The sequence below is a fragment of the Ochotona princeps genome, chromosome 24 (assembly GCF_030435755.1).
Source record: "Ochotona princeps isolate mOchPri1 chromosome 24, mOchPri1.hap1, whole genome shotgun sequence".
Taxonomy (NCBI): Eukaryota; Metazoa; Chordata; class Mammalia; order Lagomorpha; family Ochotonidae; genus Ochotona; species Ochotona princeps.
In genome coordinates this window covers 6,455,695-6,481,755 of record NC_080855.1, presented here as the reverse complement: position 1 = coordinate 6,481,755, position 26,061 = coordinate 6,455,695, and the positions used below count along the sequence as shown (strand labels likewise).

Sequence of the window (26,061 nt, the reverse complement as noted above, 5' to 3'; positions counted from 1 at the left end):
TGTCCAGCCTGGTCTGCCCATAACCTGGCTCTTTCATTCACCGGTGGGAGCTGCAGCCCATGAGGGGAGTCCCCAGAGTACCAGACCAGTTCCTAGCTCTGGGTCTTGCGTGTGTTCAGGAGTGCTCCAACCTAGCCTGGCATGGCCCACTTGCAGTCTATTGCAGCTGGGCACAGCCCACCCCTGTCCGCCACTAGAACCAGTGACACAAGTGCTGTAGCCCCGACTGGCCTGGGCCACCCCCAGCCCTGGCTCTGGTGCTCTGCAGGGAACTGTGGCCTAGTAGGGGGATTCTCCAAGTTCCCCACCAGCCCTGCTCCCAATCCCAGGTCCCACGTGTGCCAGTTTTGGGTGCCGCAGCCTGACCCTGCTCGGGCTCCTAGCCCTAGCCCCTACGAGTTTCAGGTGGATTTCTGTGGCCCAGCCTGGCACAGCCTGTCATTACCTTCAGCTCTCCATAGACTGATGCGAGCTGTGGCCCACAGGGATGAGTCCACAAGTCGCTTATGGAATGTGTCCCGAGATCTGGTTCTCCTGACGGTGCTGAAGCCCAGCCTGTGTGGCCTACCCCCTGCTCCAACACTCTTGGATGATCCTGCAACCGAGCCCAGCCAGGCAGTGCCCCCTCCACCCATTTTTGCATGTGCCAACTGCTTGTGGGTGACATTATTTCAGTCCAGCCCAGGTTTCCCACATGGGAGGATATCTTGGCCTTCCAGCCAGGTTCTCTGGTTCCCCCTCTAACCACCTCAGCTCAGCTCCCTTGTCCACAGCGAGTGTAGTGGTCGGCTCCGCTCAAGACCTCAGAAGTCGCTCCTCCCTGCCAAATGTGCCCTGCGTGTCCCCACTCCAGGACATCCCGAGTCTCCTCTCCCCGGACACTCGGTAGTTCCTTCACAATGGGGCCTGGCCGGTGTGTCCCGGCTGCCCCGCTTCCCAGCCAGCCCCTGCCTGTGGCCTGAGAAAGCAGCCGAGGACGGCCCAAAGCCTTGGGACCCTGCACTCACGTGGGAGACCCGGAAGAAGCGGCCTCTTGGGGAGTGAATCATTGGACGGAAGATCTTTCTCTCTGTCTCTCCTCTCTGTATATCTGACTTTCCAATAAAAATAAATAAATCTTAAATTTTTTTTCTCATGCAGCTGCAGTTTTTAAAATTTATTTATTTTTAAAATTTCCTTTATTCTATTAATTACACTGCATTATGTGACACAGTGTTACAGGCACTGGGGTCCCCCACCCCTCCCCAGCTGCAGCTGTTTTATACTCTCCTAACATATAAGCAAATCATGTTTTTAGTATTCACAGCAATTTCCATAATAATGTGTCATTTATCTCTTAATTTTTAAAAAAGATTGATTTATTCCAGGCAACAAGACCCCACCAGAGGAGGCCCCACAGCCTTGGGCTGGCTGCCTCTGCATCTCGTGACCAAGGAGACATTTTCCATGTTCAAGTCTCACTATCATTTTTGGTTTTCAGTCACATGCAATCAAACTGAACATCCCAGAGCTGCAGGGACACGGTGGGAAGCACACCTGTGGTCTGACCGGCACTGCTGCCGGGCCCGCCCCAGCTCACCTGCTGTACTCCCAGGAAACGCGCCCAACAGCCTCTCCCTGCCAAGGGCCCCGTGCTTCACACGCCACTGCAGCAACAAGCCACCTCTTCTCGGCATCAGCCCAGACTGCAGGGCCGGCACTCTGCAAGCCAAGGCCTACACAGCAGCCAAGGACTGCTGCCTGGTGGTGTTGGCCACTGCGCAGTGACTGCTCCTTCCTACTCAGGCAGAACTCCCACTCAGCACCAGCCAGGGCTGTTCCGGAACACGGCGGAGCATCTGGAACACAACTTCACCCAGAGTGTACCAGACAGGCACGGGGCTGGCATGGCAGAGGGGCTGGCATGGCAGAGGGGAGGGAACCTCACGGACTGAGGCCGAGGCACCAGATGTCACAACAGTTAAGACCACACTTATGCATGCTGGGCACGTCACTCACTAAGCCACAGGAAGGCTTCCCTGCTGGATGGATGTACGCTGGGCCTGAAGGCAGCAGCACCCATACACATAGCGCTCACGCCTTCCCTCCTCGGGCTTTCCAAGTCACCTTCACAGTGCATCTCCTGTGAGGCTTCAGACCTGAGCCCTCCCCGCACAGAGAGCTTGGGCCCAAGCCCATCCAAACCCAAGAGTTAATCTAAGCAAGCACGGTGAATGAAGCAGGAAGTGCCGCGCGAGGCAGCAGGGAGCAGCATACAGCACACGCCCTGTCCAGCTGCCCAGCCCCAGAGACAAGCAGGGTCTGCTCACAGCTACAGCACAGGAAGCCAAGGGGTGCCGAACCAAGGATCCAACTTCCAAGTCCCCAAGAACCCGCAATGTCCCAGCTTGAGAAGGCTTCCCGGAACCACGGAACTGCTCCGTCTGCTGACCGGCTCCACTTCAGGGGAGCCGACTGCAGGCACCCAGGCAGCAGTCTGAAGCTGGCGGCCGTCCCAGTCTGTTTGAAGGGGGGAGCCTAACAGGGTAACGCCCCGCTACTTCCGCTTCACTGCACCACAGAAGCAACGTCAAATCCTGCGTGCAAACTGCAGCGGACATGAGCAGCAGGCACACGGCTTTTGTAAGAAGGCGGCAGGGCTGCTCGCTCGGGGAGCCAGGAGTCCACTCTCTCCTGCCAGGGCCTCCACTCCCCGCAGAGGACAAAGCGCTGCCTTTGCTTTTTCTTTTGTTTCTGTTTTTTGGCTCTAAAAGGGCTAGAGAACCCAAGGGGCCACTGGGAGGAGGAGCCAGCCCAGCATCTGGCTGGTCACACTGGGTCTCTATGGCATGCCAGGTGAGGGGAAGAGCAGAATGCTAGCTGCAGAAACACATGTCCTGGAAGGTTCTGCCACCCCGCGGGCGGCTGCCAAGGCGGGCAATCACCCCGGCCAGGACGGCTGGGACCTACTACTGAATCATGCTGATAAAACAGTCCATACAGATTTTGAAAAAGAAAAACACAGAAACGCATGTCTGGGCATAACAAATATCTGTATGTTGACCACTCGGTGTGAACACTGTCACCATGTGGTTTTCATCAGGGCGGCTTTCAAATGTATTGACCAGTATGTTTTTCAAATAACCGTATCTGCTAAAGATCGTGTCCTTGAAGCAGATTAAAACATAGGGCCACCCACATACCCTCCCGATGGTGGTCTTACTCTACTGCATGCCACGCTTACGCCAAATAACCCTTGCTGAGGCCCAGGAGGAGCTCCTGGGGAGCAGCACACTGATCTGGGCCGACAGCTGGTACCGCAGGCCAGGGACGGGGGCTCCTGGTCTCGGGGGTGGTGTGTTCACGTCCAGGGTGAGCCAGGAGGTAGAACTGGAATTCACGTCACCAGCCCTGCTGAGATAGGCTCCTGGCTCTGAAGGCACACACAAGCCCCTGCCAGAGCCACCTGCCACCTGCTGTCAGCCGAAGCTTCACCTTAGTCCATCAAGCATCCACACCGAGTCAGTGAGCGGCCGAGCAGGCCCACTCGCCCTCGGGGACAGGCCGGTCTCTGGCCTTGGTCACGACTGCACCCCGGTGTCTAGCACACAGCAAGTGTGCTCTAAGTGCTCGATGACTTAGTGGGCATGGTGCAGGGGACAGGCCGGGCCTGAGGCCCACACTGCTGTGACTGCCGGCATCGCGTGGCACAGGCAAGTCACTCCCTCGGGTTATTTCCAAGATTCACTGAGCGAAGAGGTCCCCACAGCCCTAACACACCATACCAGTGGACTAAGGCAAATGACGAAGCCAGGCAAGGTGAGCTCCCGAGCCAGCGTGCGACAGTCAGTGTGGAAGTCTGCTGCGCATGGCCACACTCTCCACCGAGTGTGGACAGCCTGAAGGCTCCCGGCCCAGAGTGGCTGAGTCAGCAGATGAACACTCCTACTCCCCAGGGTTCCGCTATCCTGAGATGACCATTTCCACGCTGCGGCAACCACAGCCTCTACTCGGCTCTCTCCCCTTCACTGCCGACTGGCCAGAGGCAGGATGTGCCGAGGAGGGCAGGGGGGACACCACCCCGTCCACCTGGTGGCAAAGGCCTCAGGAGAGGCAGGATGGACGCACAGTCACCTAGTGTGAGCCCAGGGCCAGATGGGCAGCTGAGGCAGCAGGGCGGAGAGGGGCTGCCCGAGCTGACGCCTCACCTCCTTCCAGTGGGAACACCTGCACAGGGATGTTCTACAGCCAACCGACCAGTGTCCCTACAGGTCACCACCATGGGAGATGAGGCAAGACGGAGGTGTGGCAAACTGCAGGTGGTGGAGGAGACAGCACAGCACAACAGAGCACCCTGGCCGGTACTCGGCACTCAAGCACACTCACAGCAAGACAGGCTGAGTTTAGGTAAGGTCTACCATTTCATTCCTAGTATTACACCAGGATCAATTTCCTAGTTTTGACAACTACACTATGGCTACACAACAGGTCAACATTAGAGAAACTGAAAAAAAGACAAACAAAACGGACACCGAACTGAGATGAGCAGACTGCAGATCAGTGAGGAAAATACAAACCGGAGCGACGCGCATACAGACAACAGGCTTGGGGAAATGCCCAATAGACCTGAACGAGATAAAGTAACCTTGAGAAGCCTCCCAGCACTAAACCCGGGCATGGACACGGAACATCAGGACAGTGTCCACTGCTGGGTGACCACTTCAGAAAGCTGTCTGTTGGGCGGTGTGTACCCGGTGACTGGGGAATTCTATCCCAAGGCCTTCATCCTGCAGAAGCCACTGACCACATGCATCTACAATCAGGAAAGACACTGTAGTTCCGACAGTACACCGATGCCTGTACAGCCACACTACGGAGCACCTACTGGCCGTGAACGGGCACAGACCATGGTTTCCTGCACTGTGCGAACACGCTACAATGGTAAACCAAGGGAAACAAACCATCAAGTCTGCATATCACACACATAGACACATCACAGCCAAACCATAACAGGGAGACATGGGGCTTGGAAGCTCCAGGGTCAGGGCTGTGCCCGTCACGTGCCTATCTGGGAGCCCTGGTGTGTTTGAGACCAGAGCCTGGGCTGTGCCCGTCACGTGCCTATCTGGGAGCCCTGGTGTGGGTGAGGGCCAGGGCCAGGGCTGTGCCTGTCACGTGCCTATCTGGGAGCCCTGGTGTGTGTGAGGGCCAGGGCTGTGCCCATCACGTACCTATCTGGGAGCTCTGGTGTGAGACCAGTGGTGCAACCTGACCCGACTCTGGGCACGTCTCTATGAAAGGGGTTAATGTTGGAGAATCAATATGGCAGAATACGACACGTTACATTGGACAGAGAACACAGTTAAACAGGATGAAGCAGAGAGGACACATTTCAGGAAATAGGAGAGGACAGAACAGCAGCAGAGGGGTACCTGGAGACTGACAGACACAGGAAAGCAGTGGACACAACGGTGTGGTGTTGCAGTGACTGATACTCCAGCGGCATTCAGCAAACCGTGATCTGAACTCCACCAGCAACCAGGTGGGAAAGGACTTTCACTGGGAGCTTGGGAGGTGAACCCAAAGAACCGTCCGTCCTGCTGGTCCGTTTGATTTGACCAGCAGCAGAGACAGAGCAGCAGATCCCAGACGGACAGTGCGAGAACAGGGTGGATTTCACAGCCCAGTCAGACCCCTAGAGCTGAACTGGGTGCCATTTTGCATAAGGAGGCAAAGGTAAGGGAAAGGACTGAGCATATGCTGAGCTGGGAGTGAACTCACTTCTGACTCAGGGAACTGCAGCCACGTGGCATTCTACAGGGTACACCCAAGACAGGTCTGGGTAGCCCTCAGACCTGACGGCCAGCAGATCAAGAACTCTACGTCAGATGCCACATTTACAATGTGACAATAGCTTTAGGACTGTAGGGACAACAGTGAACTGCATATGTGCTGAGCTCGTGAGAACTCACTGAGTTTAGTAGATTGCAATGGTCCCGCAGGAAAATAACACTGACTTTGGCATCGTACGGGTCAAAATAGGTCCGTGTGGCACCCAGACCTAACGTCCAACAGGTTCTGGCAAGATCAGCGCCACCAACAACCTAGCTATATAGGATTCCTGGTGTCTCTAATCCTGGGACCTGCTCCAACAGGAAGAGGGAGAAAGGTTACAGAGACACCGTGCAGCCTCAGCACGGTATCACAGGAGGTGGAGAGTGGTGAGCCAGGAGCTGGGACTGTGGAGACCACGGTGGAAATCTAAGATAGGAACCCAGACCTGGAACTCGCTGGAGCTAGTGGCATAATTGGCTGCAAGCAAAGAGTTGTCTACCAACTGCAATAAATAAAATCAAACTGTAGACCTGTGGGTGACACAGCTTAGAAACCTGCCCCAAGGAGAAGACTCTGCTAACTAGAAGTACAATGACCAAGAGCAAAAGAAGAGACAAAGGCACAATGAATATTACTGAAAACTCCCCCTGCAAAGGAGCAAAACCCTATGCCAACCTCAGAGTTAACTGAGGAAGACATCGAGAAAATGGGGCACACAGAATCCATAAGACTCATTTTAAAGATTCTGATTAACAATGAGAAGCTCATGCAAGAGTTCAAAGAATTTAAGGAAGCAACAAAGCAAATCAAGGCTGATATATTAGAAATTAAGAACACAGTAGAGCAAATTAAAAGTACAGTGGAGAGTCTCCAAAGTAGAATGAGGCAAGCAGAAGAAAGAATCTCAGAATTGGAAGGTATTTCCTGTCATCAGGGAGAAGCAAACAAAATGCTGGAAGCGGAGCTAGATCAGGCCAAAAAAAGTATTCAAGGATTGAAAGACACTATTAAGAGGCCAAACATAAGAGTTATGGGAGTCCCAGAAGGTACAGAAAGAGAAGCTGGTCTTACAAATATATTTAATGAAATAATAAAGGAAAATTTCCCTAATCTGGAGAAAGAATTGGGGAACAGCATCCAGGAGGGGCACAGAACTCCCAACAGGCTTGATCAAAAGGGATCTTCACCAAGACACATGATCATCAAGCTCTCTTCAACCAAATGCAAGGAAAAGATCCTTAAATGTGCACGTGAAAAAAACCAATTGACATATAAAGGAATGCCAATTAAGCTCACAGGAGATCTCTCACCGGAAACTCTACAGGCAAGAAGAGAATGGAGTGACATATTCCAGATTCTAAAAGAAAAAAATTGTTGGCCTAGGATAACATATCCAGCAAAGCTTTCTTTTGTCTTTGAAAACGAAATAAAATTCTTCCACAGTAAAGAAAAGTTAAAAGAATTTGCCTCTTCCAAACCTGCCCTACAAATGATACTTCAAGATGTTCTCTTCACAGAGAACAGGAATAGCACCCAACAAAACCAAAGGCAAATGTGAAGCACATCCCAGTAAAATGACAACAGAAGACTAAACCAATGAACAACCCATTCCTAAAATGACAGGACCAAAGTACCATCCATACATATTAACCCTGAATGTAAATGGCTTAAGCTCAATCAAACGTCACAGATTAGTAGACTGGATTAAGAAAACAAATCTCATCTATTGCTTGTCTAGAAGAGACACACCTCACCAACAAAAATCAGCGGAAACTATATCGCATGGGATTTGATGTTTTCGGTTAGTTTCATCTCTTCAAAACACTTTCTTCTGATTAAATCATTCAATGACTCACAGATCACAGAGTAGCACCATTTTCTTCAAGAAGGTTCTTGATTTTCTTTTTCATTTCTTCAGCTACACGTTAGTCATTCAGTAGCATGTTATTTAACTTCCTGGTGGTGTTAATTTCTTTTTTCTCCGGATGTTGATTTTGTTTTGTGGTTTTTCATTTAAGGGGATGTATAGTAGCTGTGTAATGGAGACTGTCATATCTAGTAACATGTCATTTAACTTCATGGCATTGTAAATTTCTACTTTTCTTTCTATTGTTGATTTAGTATCATGACTTTTCATTTAAGGGGATGTACAGTAGCTGTGAAATGGAGACTAACATATTCAGATGTTTGGATACAATGCAGCATGCATTTCTACTTCCAGACAAAGATGGACTTACAATGAAACTGTTTACTATATCTTGACAATAGGATGCTGGACTCTGCCATTGTCCATGCCTGCAATGATGGACATATGACTGTGTATGAAGAACTATAGTTTAGGAACTAGGTGGCGGGGAGGGAATTGGGGCTGGGATAAGGGAAATCCCAGGAGCCTATGGAACTGTATCATAAAATGATGATAATAATAAAAAAAGTAAAAAAAAAAAAAAAAAAAAAGCAGCAGCAATAGTTAAAAAAAAAAAAAAAGAAAAAAAAAGAAAAGAAAGGGGTCAATGTTGAAAGGCAAAACAAAAGAAAACATCCGGAATGTTCTGCTGATAGGGTCAGCCCTCCACATGTCTCCAGGACTCAAGTGACCAGCCAGGTTCCCAGACATTTGTACCTCCGCCCACAGCCACACACGGCAGCTGTGAAGCTGCCTACCAGGAGGCATCTCCACGGGGCCAACAGTCAGAAACGCTGGAGCTCCTGGAGTTGCTGCGACTGCGAGCTTTCTGAGCGTCACCTGGCCCGTGTCAATTCTGCCGCCTCCCAGCCTGCTGCTTTCCTTGCCCCCACCATGTGTTCCGTTGTTGAATGCCAGGACTTGGAGCAACGCATAGCTTTCCCAGACATTTATACAGTCTTTATGTCACAGTCCTACCCCGATCAGAAGGAATGCTACGTGACAGGCCCACGGCAGGGGCAGGGCCTGCACGCATTCCCCACATGAAGGAGCCTTGCGGGACAGGTCCACGGTGTGGGGGGACTGCATACATCCCTCACGTGAAGGAGCCCCGCGTGACAGGCCCACGGCGCAGGGACTGCACACATTCCCCACGTGAAGGAGCCCCGCGTGACACGCCCACGGCAGGGGCGGGGATGTACTCACCAGCTGGAACTCGCTCCTGCGGCTGAAGGCCTCCCTGATGCCAGAGTCCCTCCAGAGCGCGCCCAGCGCGGGCACGTACAGCTGGAAGGTGGCCGGCTCAATAGGCAGCCCGGCCTTGTTCTCAAAGGCCATCAGGAACATGCCGTGCTTCTCATTTTCAGAATACTGCCAAGGGATCCCAAGCTTGTCTCGTGCATCCACAAGAACCTTGGAGCCCTAGGAAATAAAAGGGAAAAACTCAATTATGCTTCAAGAAACCAAAGCACAGCAGAGATGCTCGGCATGGCCTGTGTCTTGGCCCGCTGGGATGTGACAGCAGAGTGTCCGAGATGAGTGATCTGGACAGAAAGAGGCCACCCATCCTGGTTCCGTGGGCAAGGCGGGCGCTCCGGCTGGGGCGTCTGTGCTGTGACCTGATGTGAGGGCCGCGGGGGTAGGGGGGCAACCTGACTCCCAGGCAAGCAAGCAGCACGAAGCCCCTCAGCGCCTCCCAACACCACCACATGGCAAACTAAACGTCGCCTGGAGTTGTGATGCGGAAAGCCTGCATGGGACAGCAGGCACCAACCGTCTGCCTCGTGGGGAGGCCACGGCACTCCCAAGAGGACGCACTCAGGTGGTGCGTGGACCCCAGGTGGCTCCTGGCTGCCAGATGGGCACTCTGCTTACTCCACACTGACCAGTGAAGACGGAAGCCCCCATGGGCCCTGGAGCTGCCCAGGAAGCAGGGGCCACACAGTGTGCTCTCCAGAGCTCACAAGCCATGGTTGGTGAGAAGGACAAACTACTACATGCTTTGGCTGTTTCCTCCCTGTTAAAGCTCAGGTCGGCCTTTCTCTCACCTCACAGATGGGGGTGGGGCACAGTCTACAGCAGGACGGTGCTGGCAGGCCTCTGGTCTGTGCAGGGCCTATGGGAACCGGCCTGCTGTGGCTGCGCACTATGCTGGCCATGAGGGGAAGCCTCCTGTGCCCTGAGGGTCTCTCAGGATTCAGGACAGTCTGGGTGCTACACTGGCTTCCCGGGCAGGGAGTGTCAGGGCCACTGCTGCCCGCTGGACGCCTGTCAGGGCCTCTGCTGCCCGCTGGATGAGTGTCAGGACCACTGTTGCCCGCTAGACGCCTGTCAGGGCCTCTGCTGCCCACAGGGTGCCTGTCAGGACCTCTGCTGCCCACAAGGTGCCTGTCAGAGCCCCTGCTGCCCGCTGGATGCCTGTCAGGGCCTCTGCTGCCCGCTGGATGCGTGTCAGGACCACTGTTGCCCGCTGGACGCCTGTCAGGGCCTCTGCTGCCCGCTGGATGCGTGTCAGGACCACTGTTGCCCGCTGGACGCCTGTCAGGGCCTCTGCTGCCCGCTGGATGCGTGTCAGGACCACTGTTGCCCACTAGAAGCCTGTCAGGGCCTCTGCTGCCCACAGGGTGCCTGTCAGGACCTCTGCTGCCCACAAGGTGCCTGTCAGAGCCCCTGCTGCCCGCTGGATGCCTGTCAGGGCCTCTGCTGCCCACAAGGTGCCTTCCTGCTTTCTTTCCCTGTGAGATGACTTACATGCCATACGATTGGTTGTCCGACGTGTGTGACTCAAGGGTCCTGGTGGGCACTTACCAACCCCCCAGCTTCCTTTCCAGCACCTTTCCCTCAACCTGGTAAAAAACACTGGCATCAACAGTTGATGTTCTACAAGAAGCTGGTCTGGGAACACCTCACACAAAGTTTCTGTGGGGATCTCCCCAAGCGAAATGCCGGACTCAGAACCCTAACCAAGAAAAGACAGAAGACAGAACAGGTCAATCAACCACCTCAGCTATATGTTGGCAGCGAAATACTGGGCAAATGGAGACTCTGTGATGGACTATGTCAGTCAGTGGATTCTTAACGACCCCCTCGTGCTTGGCGTGGCGAGACTGGCAGCGATTCATAACTGGTGAACTATCAAAACCACTTGAGCAAGTATCTCAGAGCATGTCCCACATCCGGGACCTGGGGAGGGTGGGAGACTGGGTGGGGCTTCTCCCTCAATATCCCCTTTACCTCGGATACATGAAAGAAACAATATGGAAATAATAGTCTTACCCACTTTCCTGTAGCCCTTGAACCTTTTTACCCTAATTAACTATGTAAAGATTGTCAAAAATATAATTAAAAAAAGAAAAAAAAACTCTTAAAAAAAAACCAGTTGATGTTCCAAACTGTCAGTGGGTGTGCCCCCTTTACCACGCAGCAAAGAGCTAACAATGAGCGGGAGAAGGCAGTCAGGAGTAACAGACAAAGAACGAACCCAAGCTGCTTGCAGACGCAATGTTTAGCTAAGAAACCTAGGAGTCCATCAGGGACAGCAGCACGCTGTGGCGAGCTCTCACACAGGGTGGCCCTCTGCACACCCGTGGTGAACAGGCGGAAGCTGCAAGAGGTGCAGTGGCTGTGGGCTCCCTGCTCACACAGCCCAACAGGAGGCACGGGGGCTCACCACAGCTGGAAGCCCCTGCGTCTGAGGCTCTGGCCGTGGCCTGGCTGGGTCGGGCGTGCAGAGAGTCAAGCTCTGGCCGTGGCCTGGGGGGGTCGGGCGTGCAGAGAGTCAAGCTCTGGCCGTGGCCTGGGGGGGTCGGGCGTGCAGAGAGTCAAGCTCTGGCTGTGGCCTGGGTGGGTCGGGCGTGCAGGGAGTCAAGCTCTGGCCGTGGCCTGGGTGGGTTGGGCGTGCAGGGAGTCAAGCTCTGCACGGGGATCTCTATTTGGATCTTTGTCCTTCAAAAGTACTTTTTTAAAATAAGAAGGCATCAATCTAATAAACTATTTATAGAACCTATATGCTGACAACTATAAAATCTTGACTGTAAAACATTTGGTTGAGTGAAGACAAGCATCATGCCCACGGATTGCAAGAATGCAGCTAACATTAACTTTCCCTGAGCCAGCGGACAGGCTCTGCGCAGGACTGCGGTCACAGCAAGAGCTTCTACCCTGTTTAAAACTACTGTCATTTCACTTGAAAAGCAGAGACTGCTCTCCTCTGTCCATGGCTCACCTTCCGAAGGCCTGCAGTAGCCGGGGTGGCCAGGCCAGGCCAGGAGGGCCGTGTGGGTGCCACGGGCCCTGGACGCAAGGCGCCATGTGCTGCAGCACGGGGCTGGGTCAGAAGCAGAGCCAGGACAGGCGTGTCCCGGGGCTGTCCTGACCGCTGAGCCCAACGCTCACCCCCATTCTAAAATTTACACTAAGTGCAGGATCAGTTGAAGCAAGCTTGACAAGTGCAAGCAGGAGGCAGTGCCGACTCCCAGGCTCGCCACGCAGCTGCCATCAGCAGAGCGGTGCGGCGCAGTGCAGTCTCACATTCGTAACTCATCCTTCTAATAGGGCCAAGGGATTAGCTGGGTAAAAGCAGGCAGTGTTGGAGCCGTGGGACACCCAGACCAAAAACTTCTTGGCCCAGCTTCACAGATTTACACCCAACTAGCTCAAAATGGATGAAAGTTCTTAGACACGACTCCAAATGCTTGCTTTATTAAAGAGAGATAATTGGACTTTTGTCGAAACTAACAACTCTCGTTTTGTAAAAAGACCTTCCCTAAGAACTTAAAAAGAGGGTCCGGCATGCTAGCCTAGTGGCTGAAGTTCTCGCCTTGCACATGTCAGGATCCTATATGGGCGCTGGTTCTAATCCTGGCGGCTCCACTTCCCATCCAGCTCCCTGCTTGTGGCCTGGGAACACAGTCGAGGACGGCCCAAAGCCTTGGGAGCCCGCACCTACATGGGAGACCTGGAGGAAGTTCCTGGCTCCTGGCTTTGGATCGACTCAGCTCCGGCCATTGCCGTCAATCATTGGATGGAAGATCTTCCTCTCCAATGGGAATAAATAAATATATATATATATTTTAAGAAGAAGCTAAAAAGAAGAACCGGACTGGGAGAAAAGTGCAGCAGATGACTCATCGTTGGGATCTAACAAGAGCACTCAGAAGCCAACAGTTGTCACAGCAGAGAATCCAGAAGCCACGTGCCGGTGCAAAGGTGCTCGGCCGGGGCAGGAGCGAACGCACACACAGCTGCTCACACTGCTCGGCGGTGAGGACGCCAGCGCTGCGGCCTGCAGCTCTGTCGGCAGGGCCCACTCAGGAAAACACGCGGCGGTGCCTCACAAACCGAACACACACCTGCCACACAACTCTGTGACCTCACCTCTGGGCAATTCTCCCAGAAGAACAGTAACAGTCCACACACAACCTGCGTGGGGATGTTCCCGGCAGCTGTGCCCACTGCAGGCCGAACAGAAACAACCCGCGCTGTATCCAGATCTACAGTAGAAAGGAGCGGAGCGCCGAGAGGCAGCGCTGGCACGATCCCAGGCCGCGGGCTGCAGGTCACGGCCATCAACAGGCCGGCACCGCAGGTCCCTGGACGATAAGGCTAGACAGACGGTGCAGGGAAGGCTGCCCACTTCAATGCGGAGCAGGGGGCGGGAGGGGCCGGTGAGGACCTGGCTGTGGCCTTGGCCGGCTGCACAGCTGACAGGACACACACACTTCCCTGGCTAAGGGACATCAGCTGGGGAAATCTGGGGGACAACTTCCTATAAACCCGTAATTATTCCACAATGAAGACCTTTCAGAAAGTTAGCCGGCAACCAGGGTGATACACTGTACTCTAAACATGCAGTGTGGAAAACATGGTTAAGGGGCCAAAGGAAAACAGATCAGGAGGCAGGGACAGGTGCTCAGTAAACCCCTCACCAGGGGCAAGTCACACGGAACCTCCGGACCTGTGTGCCTCCGCAGTGCCAACGGGGAAATCCAGTCTGTTCCCCCGTCACCTTTCACACCCCACCTCTGCGTCTTTCCCATCTCCCCACTTTTCTTTCTTAACAGATTTATTTTTATTGGAAAGTCAGATTTACAAAAATAAGGAAGGAGAGAAAGATCTTCCACCTGCTGGTTCACTCCCCAAACAGCCGCAACGGTCGGAGCCGGGCCGATCTCAGGCGAGGAGCCCCTCGGGGTCTCCCACGCGGGTGCAGGGTCCCAAGGCTTGGGGCATGCTCCACTGCCCTCCCAGGGCACAGCAGGGAGCTGGGTGGGAAGTGGGGCTGCGGGGATTAGAACCGGTGCCCCAGGAGAGGCTGGCACTGGGAGGATTAGTCACTCAGCCATCCTGCTGCCCTGTCTCCCCACAGTTTGTGGCTAAACCACAAACTCCTGCCTTCCTCAAAAGTCCAAGGACCCAAGGAAACAAAGCTGATTCCTTCTGTATAACAGAAAGCACAGCACTTATTTCTCCGTGGTCTCCAGCAAAGGGCCTCAGTACCTATTCCAAAGGAGAGAAAGGCTCCATCGTGTCCAGCGGGATGCAGCCCAGGCCCCACGTGCACCTGCTCTCCCAGGCAGCGGACTGACCCACTTGTTCCTTAGGATGGCGCTGTACACACAACTGAAATACAACAAACCGGTCTCCCTAGAAGACAGCTACACAGCCACACACATACACAAATACATGTTATATACATACCTAATGTACATATAAACATGTTTCTTTTTGAGAGGCAGAGGGATGGAAGGATAGCTAGGGAGAGAGGGAGGGCTCCCACCTGCTGTTCACGCTCAAGTGCCAGCGATGGGTACAGCTAGCGATCCAGGAGCAGCGACTCACCCACTGGAGTCTGCCTGTCGCCTCCCAAGGTCTGCAGCAGGACTCAGGAGCTGTGCCGCAGGACATGTGGGCACGGGGGAGCCCAGCACTCACACTCAGTTTGGTCTACCCCACGAGGTAACTCAGTGCTTTTTCCCCTCCTGGAAAGGCCCACCTTCCTGCATCGAGACAAGGGCAGAGCACCAGAACAGACCTAGACGCCTGGAAGTCACTGACAAACACTGCCTGCCTCAGTTAGCTCAGCAGCTCTCACATGCCTGTCCGCTACCCAAGTTCGCTAATGCTGCTCCAATTCAACTGCAACCAACCGGGAAGAAGAGACTTTACTTCCTGCTGCCCAAATCCAACAAAGTTGGCACCGCTGTTGGCAAACTTTGAATCACAACAGCTAACTCTGGTCCGCTTTATGTATCTTATCAACTTAAGAGCAGAGGGGCCGGGGGGTCTTTTTTCCCCTTTTAAATTATTCTAGTAAAAACTGCTCTCCACCAACTTTGACCTGAAAAGCCCAAATGGAAATTCTAGGGAAGTTTTCTGTTTTGGGACAACTGCTTATTTTGAGTTCATTTGTTTTCCCTTTTAAGTCAGAGAGCAGAGAGGGATGGAAGTAGCGAGAGGAGGCAAGGGAGGAGGAGGGCAGGGAGAGGACAGGGAGGGGAGGGGAGAGGAGGAGAGGAGGGGAGAGGAGGGGAGGGAGAGGACAGGGAGGGGAGGGGAGAGGAGGAGAGGAGGAGAGGAGGGGAGGGGAGGGGAGGGAGAGGACAGGGAGGGGAGGGGAGAGGAGGAGAGGAGGGGAGGGGAGGGGAGGGAGAGGACAGGGAGGGGAGGGGAGAGGAGGAGAGGAAGGAAGAAGGCAGCGGAGAGAAGGGGAGGGGAGGGGAGGGGGGAGGAGGGGAGATAGGAGAGGGGAAGCAGGAGGAGCCCTCTCTGGAGACTGGCCGTTGGCCACTGCGCATTCCCTGGACTTCTGCAGAACTGGTTAGTGCTGCCATGTCTTAGGCAGCACGCCAGTAGAGGAGGAATTTTCAATTACCTTGCCCTTATTTTTCCCAATGAAAGACCAATTTCGTAAAACAAAAATAACAACAAAATCAACAAACCAAAATACTGTTGGGCTCGGCATGGTGGCTAAAGTCCTCGCCTTGAACGCCCTGGGATCCCATATGGGCGCCAGTTCTAATCCCAGCAGCTCCACTTCCCATCCAGCTCCCTGCTTGTGGCCTGGGAAAGCAGTCAAGGATGGCCCAATGCATTGGGACCCTGCACCCACGTGGGAGATGTGGAAGAACTCCTGGCTCCTGGCTTCAGATTGGCATGGCACCGGCCATTGCGCTCACTTGGGGAGTGAAGCATCAGATGGAAGATCTTCCTCTCTGTCTCTCCTCCTCTCTGTATATCTGGCTGCAATAAAATGAATAAATCTTTAAAAAAACAAACTAAACTATTGTTAAAAAAGAAAACAAAACCAATTTGGAGACAATTTCCTTTTGCAGGAATGGAGACATTCCTCTGCAAGGGCCAGGAAGAAAGCCCTTCTTTCAATAATGGGGTAAGAAGCATTCAACTCTTAAATAAACATACATTTACTTAATTGCCCAAACACAAGCAGCGGGAGTTCCAAGCAGTTTGATGACTTCATCTCAACACAAGGCGACACTTTAAATTGTTCAAAGACACATTTTTGAAGACAACTTACAAATGTGGCAACTTAAACCTCTCCTTAAGGAATAACCTGCATGGTGGCCTAGCGGCTAAAGTTCTTGCCTTGCACGTGCTGGGATCCCATATGGGTGCCAGTTCATGTCCTAGCAGCCCCACTTCCCATCCAGCTCCCTGCTTGTGGCCTGGGAAAGCAGCTGAGGACGGCCCAAAGCCTTGGGACCCTGCACCCACGTGGGAGACCCGGAAGAAGCTCCAGACTCCTGACTTCAGATCGGCACAGTTCTGGCCATTGTAGCTACTTGGGGAGTGACTCAACGGATGAAAGATCTTCCTCTCTGTCTCTCTTCTCTGTGTATCTGATTTGCCAATAAACATAAATAAATGTTAAAAAAAAAAAAAGAGAGGGCCCGGCGGCGTGGTCTAGCGGCTAAAGTCCTCGCCTTGAAAGCCCCGGGATCCCATATGGGCGCCGGTTCTAATCCCGGCAGCTCCACTTCCCATCCAACTCCCTGCTTGTGGCCTGGGAAAGCAGTTGAGGACGGCCCAATGCATTGGGACACTGCACCCGCGTGGGAGACCCGGAAGAGGTTCCAGGTTCCCGGCATCGGATCGGTGCGCATCGGCCCGTTGCGGCTCACTTGGGGAGTGAATCATCGGACGGAAGATCTTCCTCTCTGTCTCTCCTCCTCTGTGTATATCTGGCTGTAATAAAATGAATAAATCTTAAAAAAAAAAAAAAAAAAGAGAATAGATTCTGTTGGTTACGTAGAGTTGGGGGTCTTTTTCAGTTTTGCTGAATGAAGCTAAAAACTGCAATTCGTGCTATCTCATTTAAAAATCAATTTTGTTAGTTTAGTCCCAATCAAACCAAGTCTTCCTGGACTAGTCATTCCTCACCAAAACCTCACAAAACACTGAAGCTAAAACAGTCGAGAGCGAGCGGTCGGAGCGCCTGGCCTGCAGGACTGTCACACTGGCAGAGCCGCCCTCAGCCCGTGCAGAGCTGTCTGTGGACACTGGCCCTGCCCCTTTAGACCAAGGAGCCAACAGGCAGTCGCAGCCCTGCTGGGCCTCTGACAAGACTAGCAGTCAGACACTTCAGTCACGGCCAGCCGATACTGTGCATCTACAACGTGAAGCCAGAGGTCCTGGTGGGGCGCCCCCAGATAAACACCACAGGGCGGTGGAACCATGGCCTCTGGGGATGAGCCAAGTGTGAAATTCACGCTGTGAGATGCAGGGGCAGTCACAGGCTTTGGAAAGGGGTCCACGAAGTTGGAGCTGCGGCCACGGAGGGTCTGCGAGGAAAGGCACTGTGGAAGAGGGCAGGCAGTCAGGAGGTGGCGAGCACAGCGGGGCCGTGGGCACAGTGGAGCAGTGGGCAGCGGGCACAGCGGGGAGCGGCACCAGGCACAGCGGGGCAGTAGGCACATTGGGGCAGTGGGCAGCGGGCACAGCGGGGAGCGGCACTGGGCACAGTGGGGCAGCGGGCACAGCAGGGCAATGGGCACAGCGGGGCCATGGGCACAGTGGGGCAGTGGGCAGCGGGCACAGCGGGGAGCGGCACTGGGCACAGTGGGGCAGCGGGCACAGCAGGGCAGTGGGCACAGCGGGCCATGGGCACAGTGGGGCAGCGGGCACAGCAGGCAGAGCAGGAAGTGGGCACAGCGGGGCAGCGGGCACAGCGGGGCAGCAGGCACAGCGGGGCAGCGGGCACAGTGGGGCAGCTGGGCCGGGAGAGACTTGTGGCAGTTTCTCACACTGACTTTCCTGAGACGGTGCAGAAGGGGCACAGGACAAGCATGTGGTCGCCACGACTTCTCCACCGACCTGGGGAGGGCTTTCCAGAAGCCAGAAGGGGAAGTCGACATCACTTCAGATTTCCTGGCATCTCACCAAGCCATGGCTCCGAACTCAGAGCCCACAGGGGCCAGTGTGTGGCATGGCAGCTGAAGCCACCACCTGTGATCAGCGTCTCCACGAGGATGTCCTGGCCGCTCAATACTCCTGCGTCCGCACACACAGTGAAGGGTGTCTCCAGGGCCTGGGCCCCGCTGCTGCAGGGGACAGCAGGAAGTGGCCACTGTGGCCAGCTGGGGAGCGAACCAGCAGAGAACAGACTTCCTCTCCCTTTCTGTGTGTGTATAACTCAGACTTCCAAATAAATACTTGAGAGGAAGAAACAGAGCCAGCAGACCGGGAACTCTGGAAGTCACCTGCCCAGACTCGCTGCGTGCCCCATCCTCCCAGGGGCAGGCTGCAGCCAAGCCTTGGAACTTCCTCTAAGGTACATCGCTGACACTCTCCAGTGAAGGACAGAAAGTGTTCTTAGAACACCAGACATCATGCCAAGGGAGAAAAGCCTGCAAACACAGCCCAAGGAACTGATTTCCCCAGGCAAATAACTGAATAAACCCTAACCGGTGCAGGCAAGTCTCTGTCTTAGAGAACACAGGCCTCCACCTACACGGTCAGGAGTGTGTGTGCACACACGTGTGCATGCGCATCTGTCCTGTGAGAGCCTGCCGCACCTATCGCACATCTAACGGGACCGGGCTGAGGAGCAGGGTCCTAGCAGGAAGGATCTGGGTTTGCGGAGAAGGCATGTGTGGGGTATAGGGTATTGCCCTCTGGGGGCAGTGTCGCAAGGGCCATCTTGGGCTGCAGGGACAGGTGTGGGACCACGCCACCTCCCTCGGAGGCAGGGTCACCAGAACAACCGCCCTGCCTCCCCACTCACCACGCTGGGACCTTGGGGCCTGGGTAGGAGAGGGCTCAGTGGCAGAAGTACCCAGCAGGCCCTTGTACAAAGCTTGCCAACACCAACTGGCACCAGCTGCTGTGGGTGTGTGGGCAGACGCAGCAGGAGACAGGAGACTCCTCTGGTGCCCTTTAAACAGCCAACAGCCTAACCGGAAGCGAGCAAGTGTCTAGGGACCCCTTTGTCAGCACTCCCCAGAAAGTGTTTAAAGCAGTCAGTAAGGGGGACGCTACATGCGGCAGTCAGGACGCTGCTTGGGACACGTGTCAACCCAGGGTGCCTGGGCTTTTGTTTATTTTATTTTTTATTTTTTTATTTACATGAAAAAAAGTTTACAGAGAGAGGAAGAGAGAGAGCCTACATCTGCTGGTTCACTCCCCAAGTGGTCACAGTGGCCAGAGCCGGGCTGGGCCGAGGCCAAGAGCTTCTTCCAGGTCTCTCATGCGGGTGCAGGAGCCCAAGGATGGGGGCTGTTCTCCGCTGCCTTCCCAGGCACATTAGCAGGGAGCTGATGGGAAGCGGAGCAACCAGGACTCAAACCTGTGCCCACACGGGATGCTGCTGTCTCGAGCAGTGGTGTCTCCTGGGGCTGGGTTAACTACTCCGCTTCAGTTCCAGCTTCCTGCTGCTGGGGCAGCTGGGGCCTCGTCCCCAGCAGGATGACTCCAGGTTTCGGCCTGACCAGCCCTGCCTATCACAGACATCTGGTGAGTGAAGCTGTGGGTATAAAGCTCCCTCTGTCTCTTTGCCTTTCAAACAAAAACAAATAAAAATTATTGTAAAACCAAAAGCAGCACCTAGAGTCAGGAGACAGTGGGATATGCTAAATTACAAGAAACGGTGTGAACTTTTACTTGTGTCCAAGCTCAAGCAGCACAAAGCTCGGCGCACACACACTCCTGGGCAGCACAGGCCCCGAAGGGCAGTGGTGCTCAGCTGGGTGGAGGCATTGCCCCGGCGCACATCTGAAGGCTCCTGGCACCACACTGGAAAGTACCATCTCTGTCCATGCTGGCATCAGCCTCTGCCGGCCACAGCTGCTTTAGGATGGCACCGTTCAGTGTGGCACAATGTGACGGACACTCAGGGACAGAAAACAGGGAAGGTGGAAACGCATACGGCACAAAATGGCATTCTCGGAAACACCGCTTGGAACGGAGTCTGAATCACTCTTTGTAAAAATTCCCTTTCTTGGGCCCAGCTCGGTGAGTCCGTGGCTAAATCCTCGCCTTGTACACCTGAGATTCCATATGGGGGCCAGTTCATGTCCCCGCTGCTCCACTTCCCTTCCAGCTCCCTGCTTCTATCCTGGGAAAGCAGCGGAGGGGAGGACGGCCCAAGCCTTGGGACCCTGCACCTGCGTGGGAGACCCGGAACAGCTCCTGGCTGTGGGTCAGCCCAGCCCTGCCCGTTGTGGACATTTGGGGAGTGAACCGGCGGAAGGAACACCTTTCCCTCTCGCACACGCTCTCTGTAAATCTGCCTTTCCAATAAAAACTGTAAAAATAAGATAGCCATTACTGAATAAAACATATAACACACAGAGCCAAATTTCAAGAGGATTAAGGTTAAAGTTGAACAGAGAAGCTCCCCAATTTACACTGTTTAGTAAGAAGCAGACTAGCTCGTCGTATTGCAGACTGACGGAGTTTCCCGCACAGGGGTTTCTCCACATTCTTTTCTTACCAAGTCTGTTTGCGCTTGGTAACAGAGCTATTTCCGTCTGTGAGTTTCCAGTTACAGAACTAGGCTCAGCGGGTCCTTCGTATCATGGGGAAGGAGCAATGTAAAACATGCAGCTGGAGTTCTAGCGAGAAGTTTTACAAGCAGGAGAACTTGGAGTTGGATGGGAGGGCTAATTCCTCACTGTTGATACAAACAGAGGCATCACTCAGAGCCAGGAAAAGCCACAGCAGGAAAGTTCCATGTGAAGGATGAAACAGAGCAAAGCTTACAGAACTTCAAGCTAAGTCACAGAGAATCGACTTGGTGGACGCGGCGGCAGACGCCCTGGCGGCCTGGGCTGCAGCTGTCCGGCTGCCTGCCAACACCTCCCAGACCAGCACTGCACCCTTGTCCTGGCGGCAGTGCCAATGCGTCAGCTGGCACCACCAAGGCCTCTACCAGGATCTGGGCTGGCTCCTTCATTTCAGTATTGCAGACCAGCGGAGTGCTGTGCTCTCTCTTCAAGCATCCTGTTGCACTCAGCTCCCACTTCCCCCTAGGGAGTCAGCAGGCGGGAGAGCTCCAGAGCAACAGGTGGCCTTGGCAGGGTGTCTCTGGCCGAGGCCCGTTCCCTGCTTTTCCTTTCTCTCTGGTTTCTGGGTGTCTTCAGCTCAGCCAAGCTGGGCATTGCTCTGTGGGAGGCCACACAGGTGCATGACTGCTAACTCCCCCATTGCTAAACAGACCCTGTTCCTACTGGCACACAAACTCTAGCCTCCACTCAGTCTTTCTATCTCTGTGGAAGGAAAGAAATTGTATTAAGCATGAATAAATTTATGGCTTGTATTCACACAGAGGAAGCTGTGGTTCTGACAACTAAAATCCAAATTTCAATTCATGACTAATATAAGCATTTACTAGTCTCGGGCCTCTGTGCCTCCTTCAGGAGACAGAGCCACCTCGTTAAGGTGTGACCACTGGGGCCAGCAGTCCGGTCTGGCAGTGCACTGGCCTACAGGTCACCAAGGGGTTCAGGGGACCACCCTTGAAGGCTCCACCTCAGCTCTGCACAGGCTGCACGAGCTGCAGTTTGCAGCAGGGCCTGAACCTCGGGGTGACTAGGTCCCACCTTGCCAGGCCCTGTCCCGCCCAACAGCGGATGCTGTCACCTGGTGACTTCCTGCCACTTGCAGGTGGTGGCTGTGGTCCACGCGGCACATCTCGCTGACAGCAGGTCCGCTAAGAGCTGTGCTCTTGTTCACACCCATCTCCTTCAACCTTCCCAACCAGCAGCCCTATCGGCCTATCCAACCTCCACTTCCAGGGGCCTGTCTCGCTCTCGGTTAAAACACCCATGTCCTTCCAGGAACCAGAAGGCCCCCCACACCCTGACTCTGAGTACCTCCCTGGCCCGCACCAGGCACTCCGGCCACAGCAGCTCCCTGCTTCTGCCTCAAGCCTCCGCTACCACAGCTCCTGGTCACAGGAGCCCTGGGCCTTCATTCCTCCCAGGCTCTACTCTAAGGAAGGGCCTGCTTAGGCGCCCTGCACCCTGGGGCCCACTCACCCGTCCTGTCATGGTCCCTCTGCCCCTCCCCATCAGGCCAGATTCTGGGTCTATGTATGACCCTTGCTGATGGGAAGAACAGACTCGGGTGGCTCCCAGGTGCACCAGCCCAGTAACTCTTCCAGCATCCCCGTCACAGGGAGGAAGGAAGCCTGAGTGCTCCCACACTGCCTCCCCGTCAGAGGGAGGAGGCCCTAAGCTCCAGGAGCCTGGAGTGCTCCCACACTGCCTCCCCGTCACAGGGAGGAGCCTGGAGTGCTCCCACACTGCCTCCCCGTCAGATGGAGGAGCCTGAGTGCTCCCACACTGCCTCACCGTCAGATGGAGGAGCCCGAGTGCTCCCATACTGCCTCACCATCAAAGGGAGGAGCCTGAGTGCTCCCACACTGACTCACCATCAGAGGGAGGAGACCCTAAGCTCCAGGAGCCTGGAGTGCTCCCACACTGCCTCCCCGTCAGAGGGAGGAGCCTGAGTGCTCCCACACTGCCTCCCCATCAGAGGGAGGAGCCTGAGTGCTCCCACACTGCCTCCAAGTCAGAGGGAGGAGCCTGAGTGCTCCCACACTGCCTCCCCGTCAGAGGGAGGAGCCTGAGTGCTCCCACACTGCCTCCCCGTCAGAGGGAGGAGCCTGAGTGCTCCCACACTGCCTCCCCGTCAGAGGGAGTAGCCTGAGTGTTCCCACACTGACAAACAGCACACCAACCAGCTTATCGAGAGTCCGTATCTTTCTCATCACATATCCTACCTTGTAAGAGTCATTACTGGGATCAGTAAAATTATCATGGACAAAAATTTCTTTGGACAAAGAACACATGTATGAGCCTGGAAAACCTTTAAAAACAACATCTTTTTCGTATGTCGATAGGACAGGGCTGCCCAGGAAGGACGCTCCCTGCGACCTGCTCTGAGGACAGCTGCGCCATGGCTCACGGAGAGAAGCTGCCTAGCAGCAGGTCTGCGTTCAGAGCCGCCTCGCAGACGACAGACGTGGGAACAGGCAGTGCAGGCGAAGGCTTGCCGCCAGGGCAGCAGGGCTCGCTCGGGAACCCCAGCCCAGTGCCTAGGGCCGGCGGCACCACGGCTCAGAGCATTTGGGTTGCTACACTGGACGGCTTCTAACCAGTCACGGCAGCTGGACACTGGGCACCGAGGCCCTCCAGATGTGCAGGCTGTGGACACGCACACGCTAGAAGGGAGAGATGGAGTGCTCTGGGGTTCCTGCCCACGACAAGGCTCACCCCATTCCTGAGGGCTCTGCCCTAGTGACCTAATCACCTCCCAGAGGTTCCGCCTCCTAATCTGGAGGGTTAGGCTCTCCAAGGGCCCTGCTCATAACTGCGGGGTTAATTCTGTGGACAACTACGCCTCAGGGGGAACTCAGTCCTGGGTCTGCTCAGGACTACCGGTGGCTGGCAAGACAGTAAAGAGAGATGTGCAGCAGCAGGCCAGGACGGCTCAGTCGTTGAGGGGCCAGACACGGCCAAGCCTTCCCGGCAGCAAGGTAAGAAGACGTGGCCTTGCAAGAAAGCCATAGTGATGCCCCAGACAGGGCACGGAGGGGGCAGAGGGCAGCTGCAGATCACAGAGGGCAGACCTCTCTTTGTGACTCCTCGGGGCGCCTGCATGTCTGTGTGCAGCCAGGGCCCCCAAGGCACAGGCACCGGGTGTGAGTCAGAAGGCCGAGCGGCTGTGGGGAGGATGAAAGGACAGCCAGGTGCAGGAACTGTGCCAGAGGGAAACAGCGCGCCAGCACGGTTCAAAAGTGTGGGAGGAACACGCTCCCCAGCTTGGTTTGATGCTGTGAGCACCGCCGTGACTTCTGTCAAGCCGACCTCATGGCGTGGGGGGCTGTGCCACAGGGATCCCTAACAGCGCTGGCCCGACTGCTGCGCTTCCGACCAGCTCTCTGCTCAGGGGCTGCGGAGACCCCCGCTCAACCCAGGCGGCTGCAGGCATGTGGAAAGGAACCAGCCTTTGAAACAGAATCACCTTAGACAGATCGCACAGTAAAATCAATTTACCTGAAAAGTATACTGCCCAAAGTTCAGTAAGAGTATAGAGTAGATAAAAAGAACTGAAAACAAGAATTATTTCTATTGCTAGGCTCCTGACGCGCCACGCTGTGTGCAGTGCTGATCGGAAGCCCTGGCGCCCTGCACGCTAACCAAGCCAAGCCAGCAGGCACACGGTGTCGGCTTCCACTTGGCCACAGTGCTGTCCACACGTGAGGCACCTAGGGCAGCCCGAGCAGGCTCGCGAGGGCGGCGGTCCGAGGCGCCAGACACCTGGACACGCAGTCCCTTCGCGACTGTGCAAGAACGACCCGGCTCTGAAGAAGGAATTCCTCTCCGAAGCTCCTCAGACTGGGGGTGTCATCACTGTATGCCCTAGCCCTTCTTGCTCCTTCTGAGCTAGCAGAGCCTTTGGGCCCTGGGGCTTCCATAGGCTCAGGCCTTCGGTGCACCTGTTTCCTCCGCCATCACATCCTCTTCCTGCCGGACCAGAGCCATGGCAAAGCAGACTTTTATCACACAGCTGCAAGTCTGCCCAAAGGGTAGAAAACTCCAGCTCAAAGGACGAAGCAGGTGTGCAAAGCACAGACACTGGGCTCCCTCCCCCTTTTAAAAAAGATGTATTTATTTTTATCGGAAAGTCAGATATACAGAGAGGAGAGATAGAAAGATCTTCCGTCTGATGGTTCACTCCCCAAGTGGCTGCAACAACCGGAGCTGAGCCAATCCGAAGCCAAGAGCAGGAACTTCCTCCGGGTCTCCCACGCGGGTGCAGGGTCCCAAGGCTTTGGGCCATCCTCAACTGCTTTCCCAGGCCATAAGCAGGGAGCTGGATGGAAAGAGGGGCCAACGGGATTAGAACTGTGCCCATAAGGGATCCTGACACGTGCAAAGAGAGGACTTCAGCTGCTAGGCTACCATGCCAGACCAACGTTTGGCCTTTTTAATGGCTTTGCAGATGAATCCATTTACAAACTCAAAAAGACTCCAGGGACCTTTAAGGTACAACTGTGTGGCAGGTGTCATGGCTCAACAAGTTAATCCTCTATGCTGTGGCACCAGCATGCCATAAGGGCGTTGGCTCGTATCCCAGCTGCTCCATTCCAGTCTAGGTCTTTCTTCTGGCCTGGGAAAGCAGCGGAAGAGGGCCTAAGTCCTTGGGACCCTGCACCCATATGGGAGACCTGGAGGAAGCTCCTGGCTTCAGATCGGCTCAGCTCTGGCTGTTGCAGCCACTGGGCATGAGCCAATGGATGGGAGACCTTTCCCTGTCTCTCCTTTACTCTGTGAATCTGTCTTTCCAATAAAAATAAATTTTGGAAATGAAAAAAGATATAATTACTCCATCCCAATAACACTGTTACACGGTTTATGGTTTTTAGCTTTAAGATGAAACAAATGTTCCAAATCGTCTTTACAAGCTTGGTTGAAACACAAGGCTCGTTCTCAGCCTGGCACAGGTTCACTGTCTAAATTACTCAGCAAACAGATCAGGACACGCCCAGCGTACCCTTCCCATCAGGCACAGGCAACACATGGGGAGCGGCCCTGTCAGCCCCAAGGGCAGCACAAGCTCCAGGTGCTCGGGGTTCACCCAGACCAGCAGAGAGGAAGCAGAAGAGAGTGCAGGTGCGAGGGAGTGACACAGGGCAGTGCCGACGGGCAGCACCCAGCACCCGGCAGTGACACAGGGCAGTGCCGACGGGCAGCACCCAACACCCGGCAGTGACACAGGGCAGTGCCAACGGGCAGCACCCAGCACCCGGCAGTGAGACAGGGCAGTGCCAACGGGCAGCACCCAGCACCCGGCAGTGAGAGAGGCAGCACCCAGCA

At 54.7% G+C, this 26,061-nt stretch overlaps 1 protein-coding gene across 1 annotated transcript in view; it reads right to left on the bottom strand.

Moving 5' to 3' along the window:
• The window catches only part of GNA12 (G protein subunit alpha 12), an 89,268-nt gene that overhangs the window by 37,525 nt on the left and 25,682 nt on the right, over window positions 1–26,061 (bottom strand). Inside the window, exon 2 of the mRNA XM_004598122.4 lies at window positions 8,927–9,142. Coding sequence (XP_004598179.2) covers window positions 8,927–9,142 — 216 coding nt within the window. The remainder of the gene's footprint in view (window positions 1–8,926; window positions 9,143–26,061) is intronic.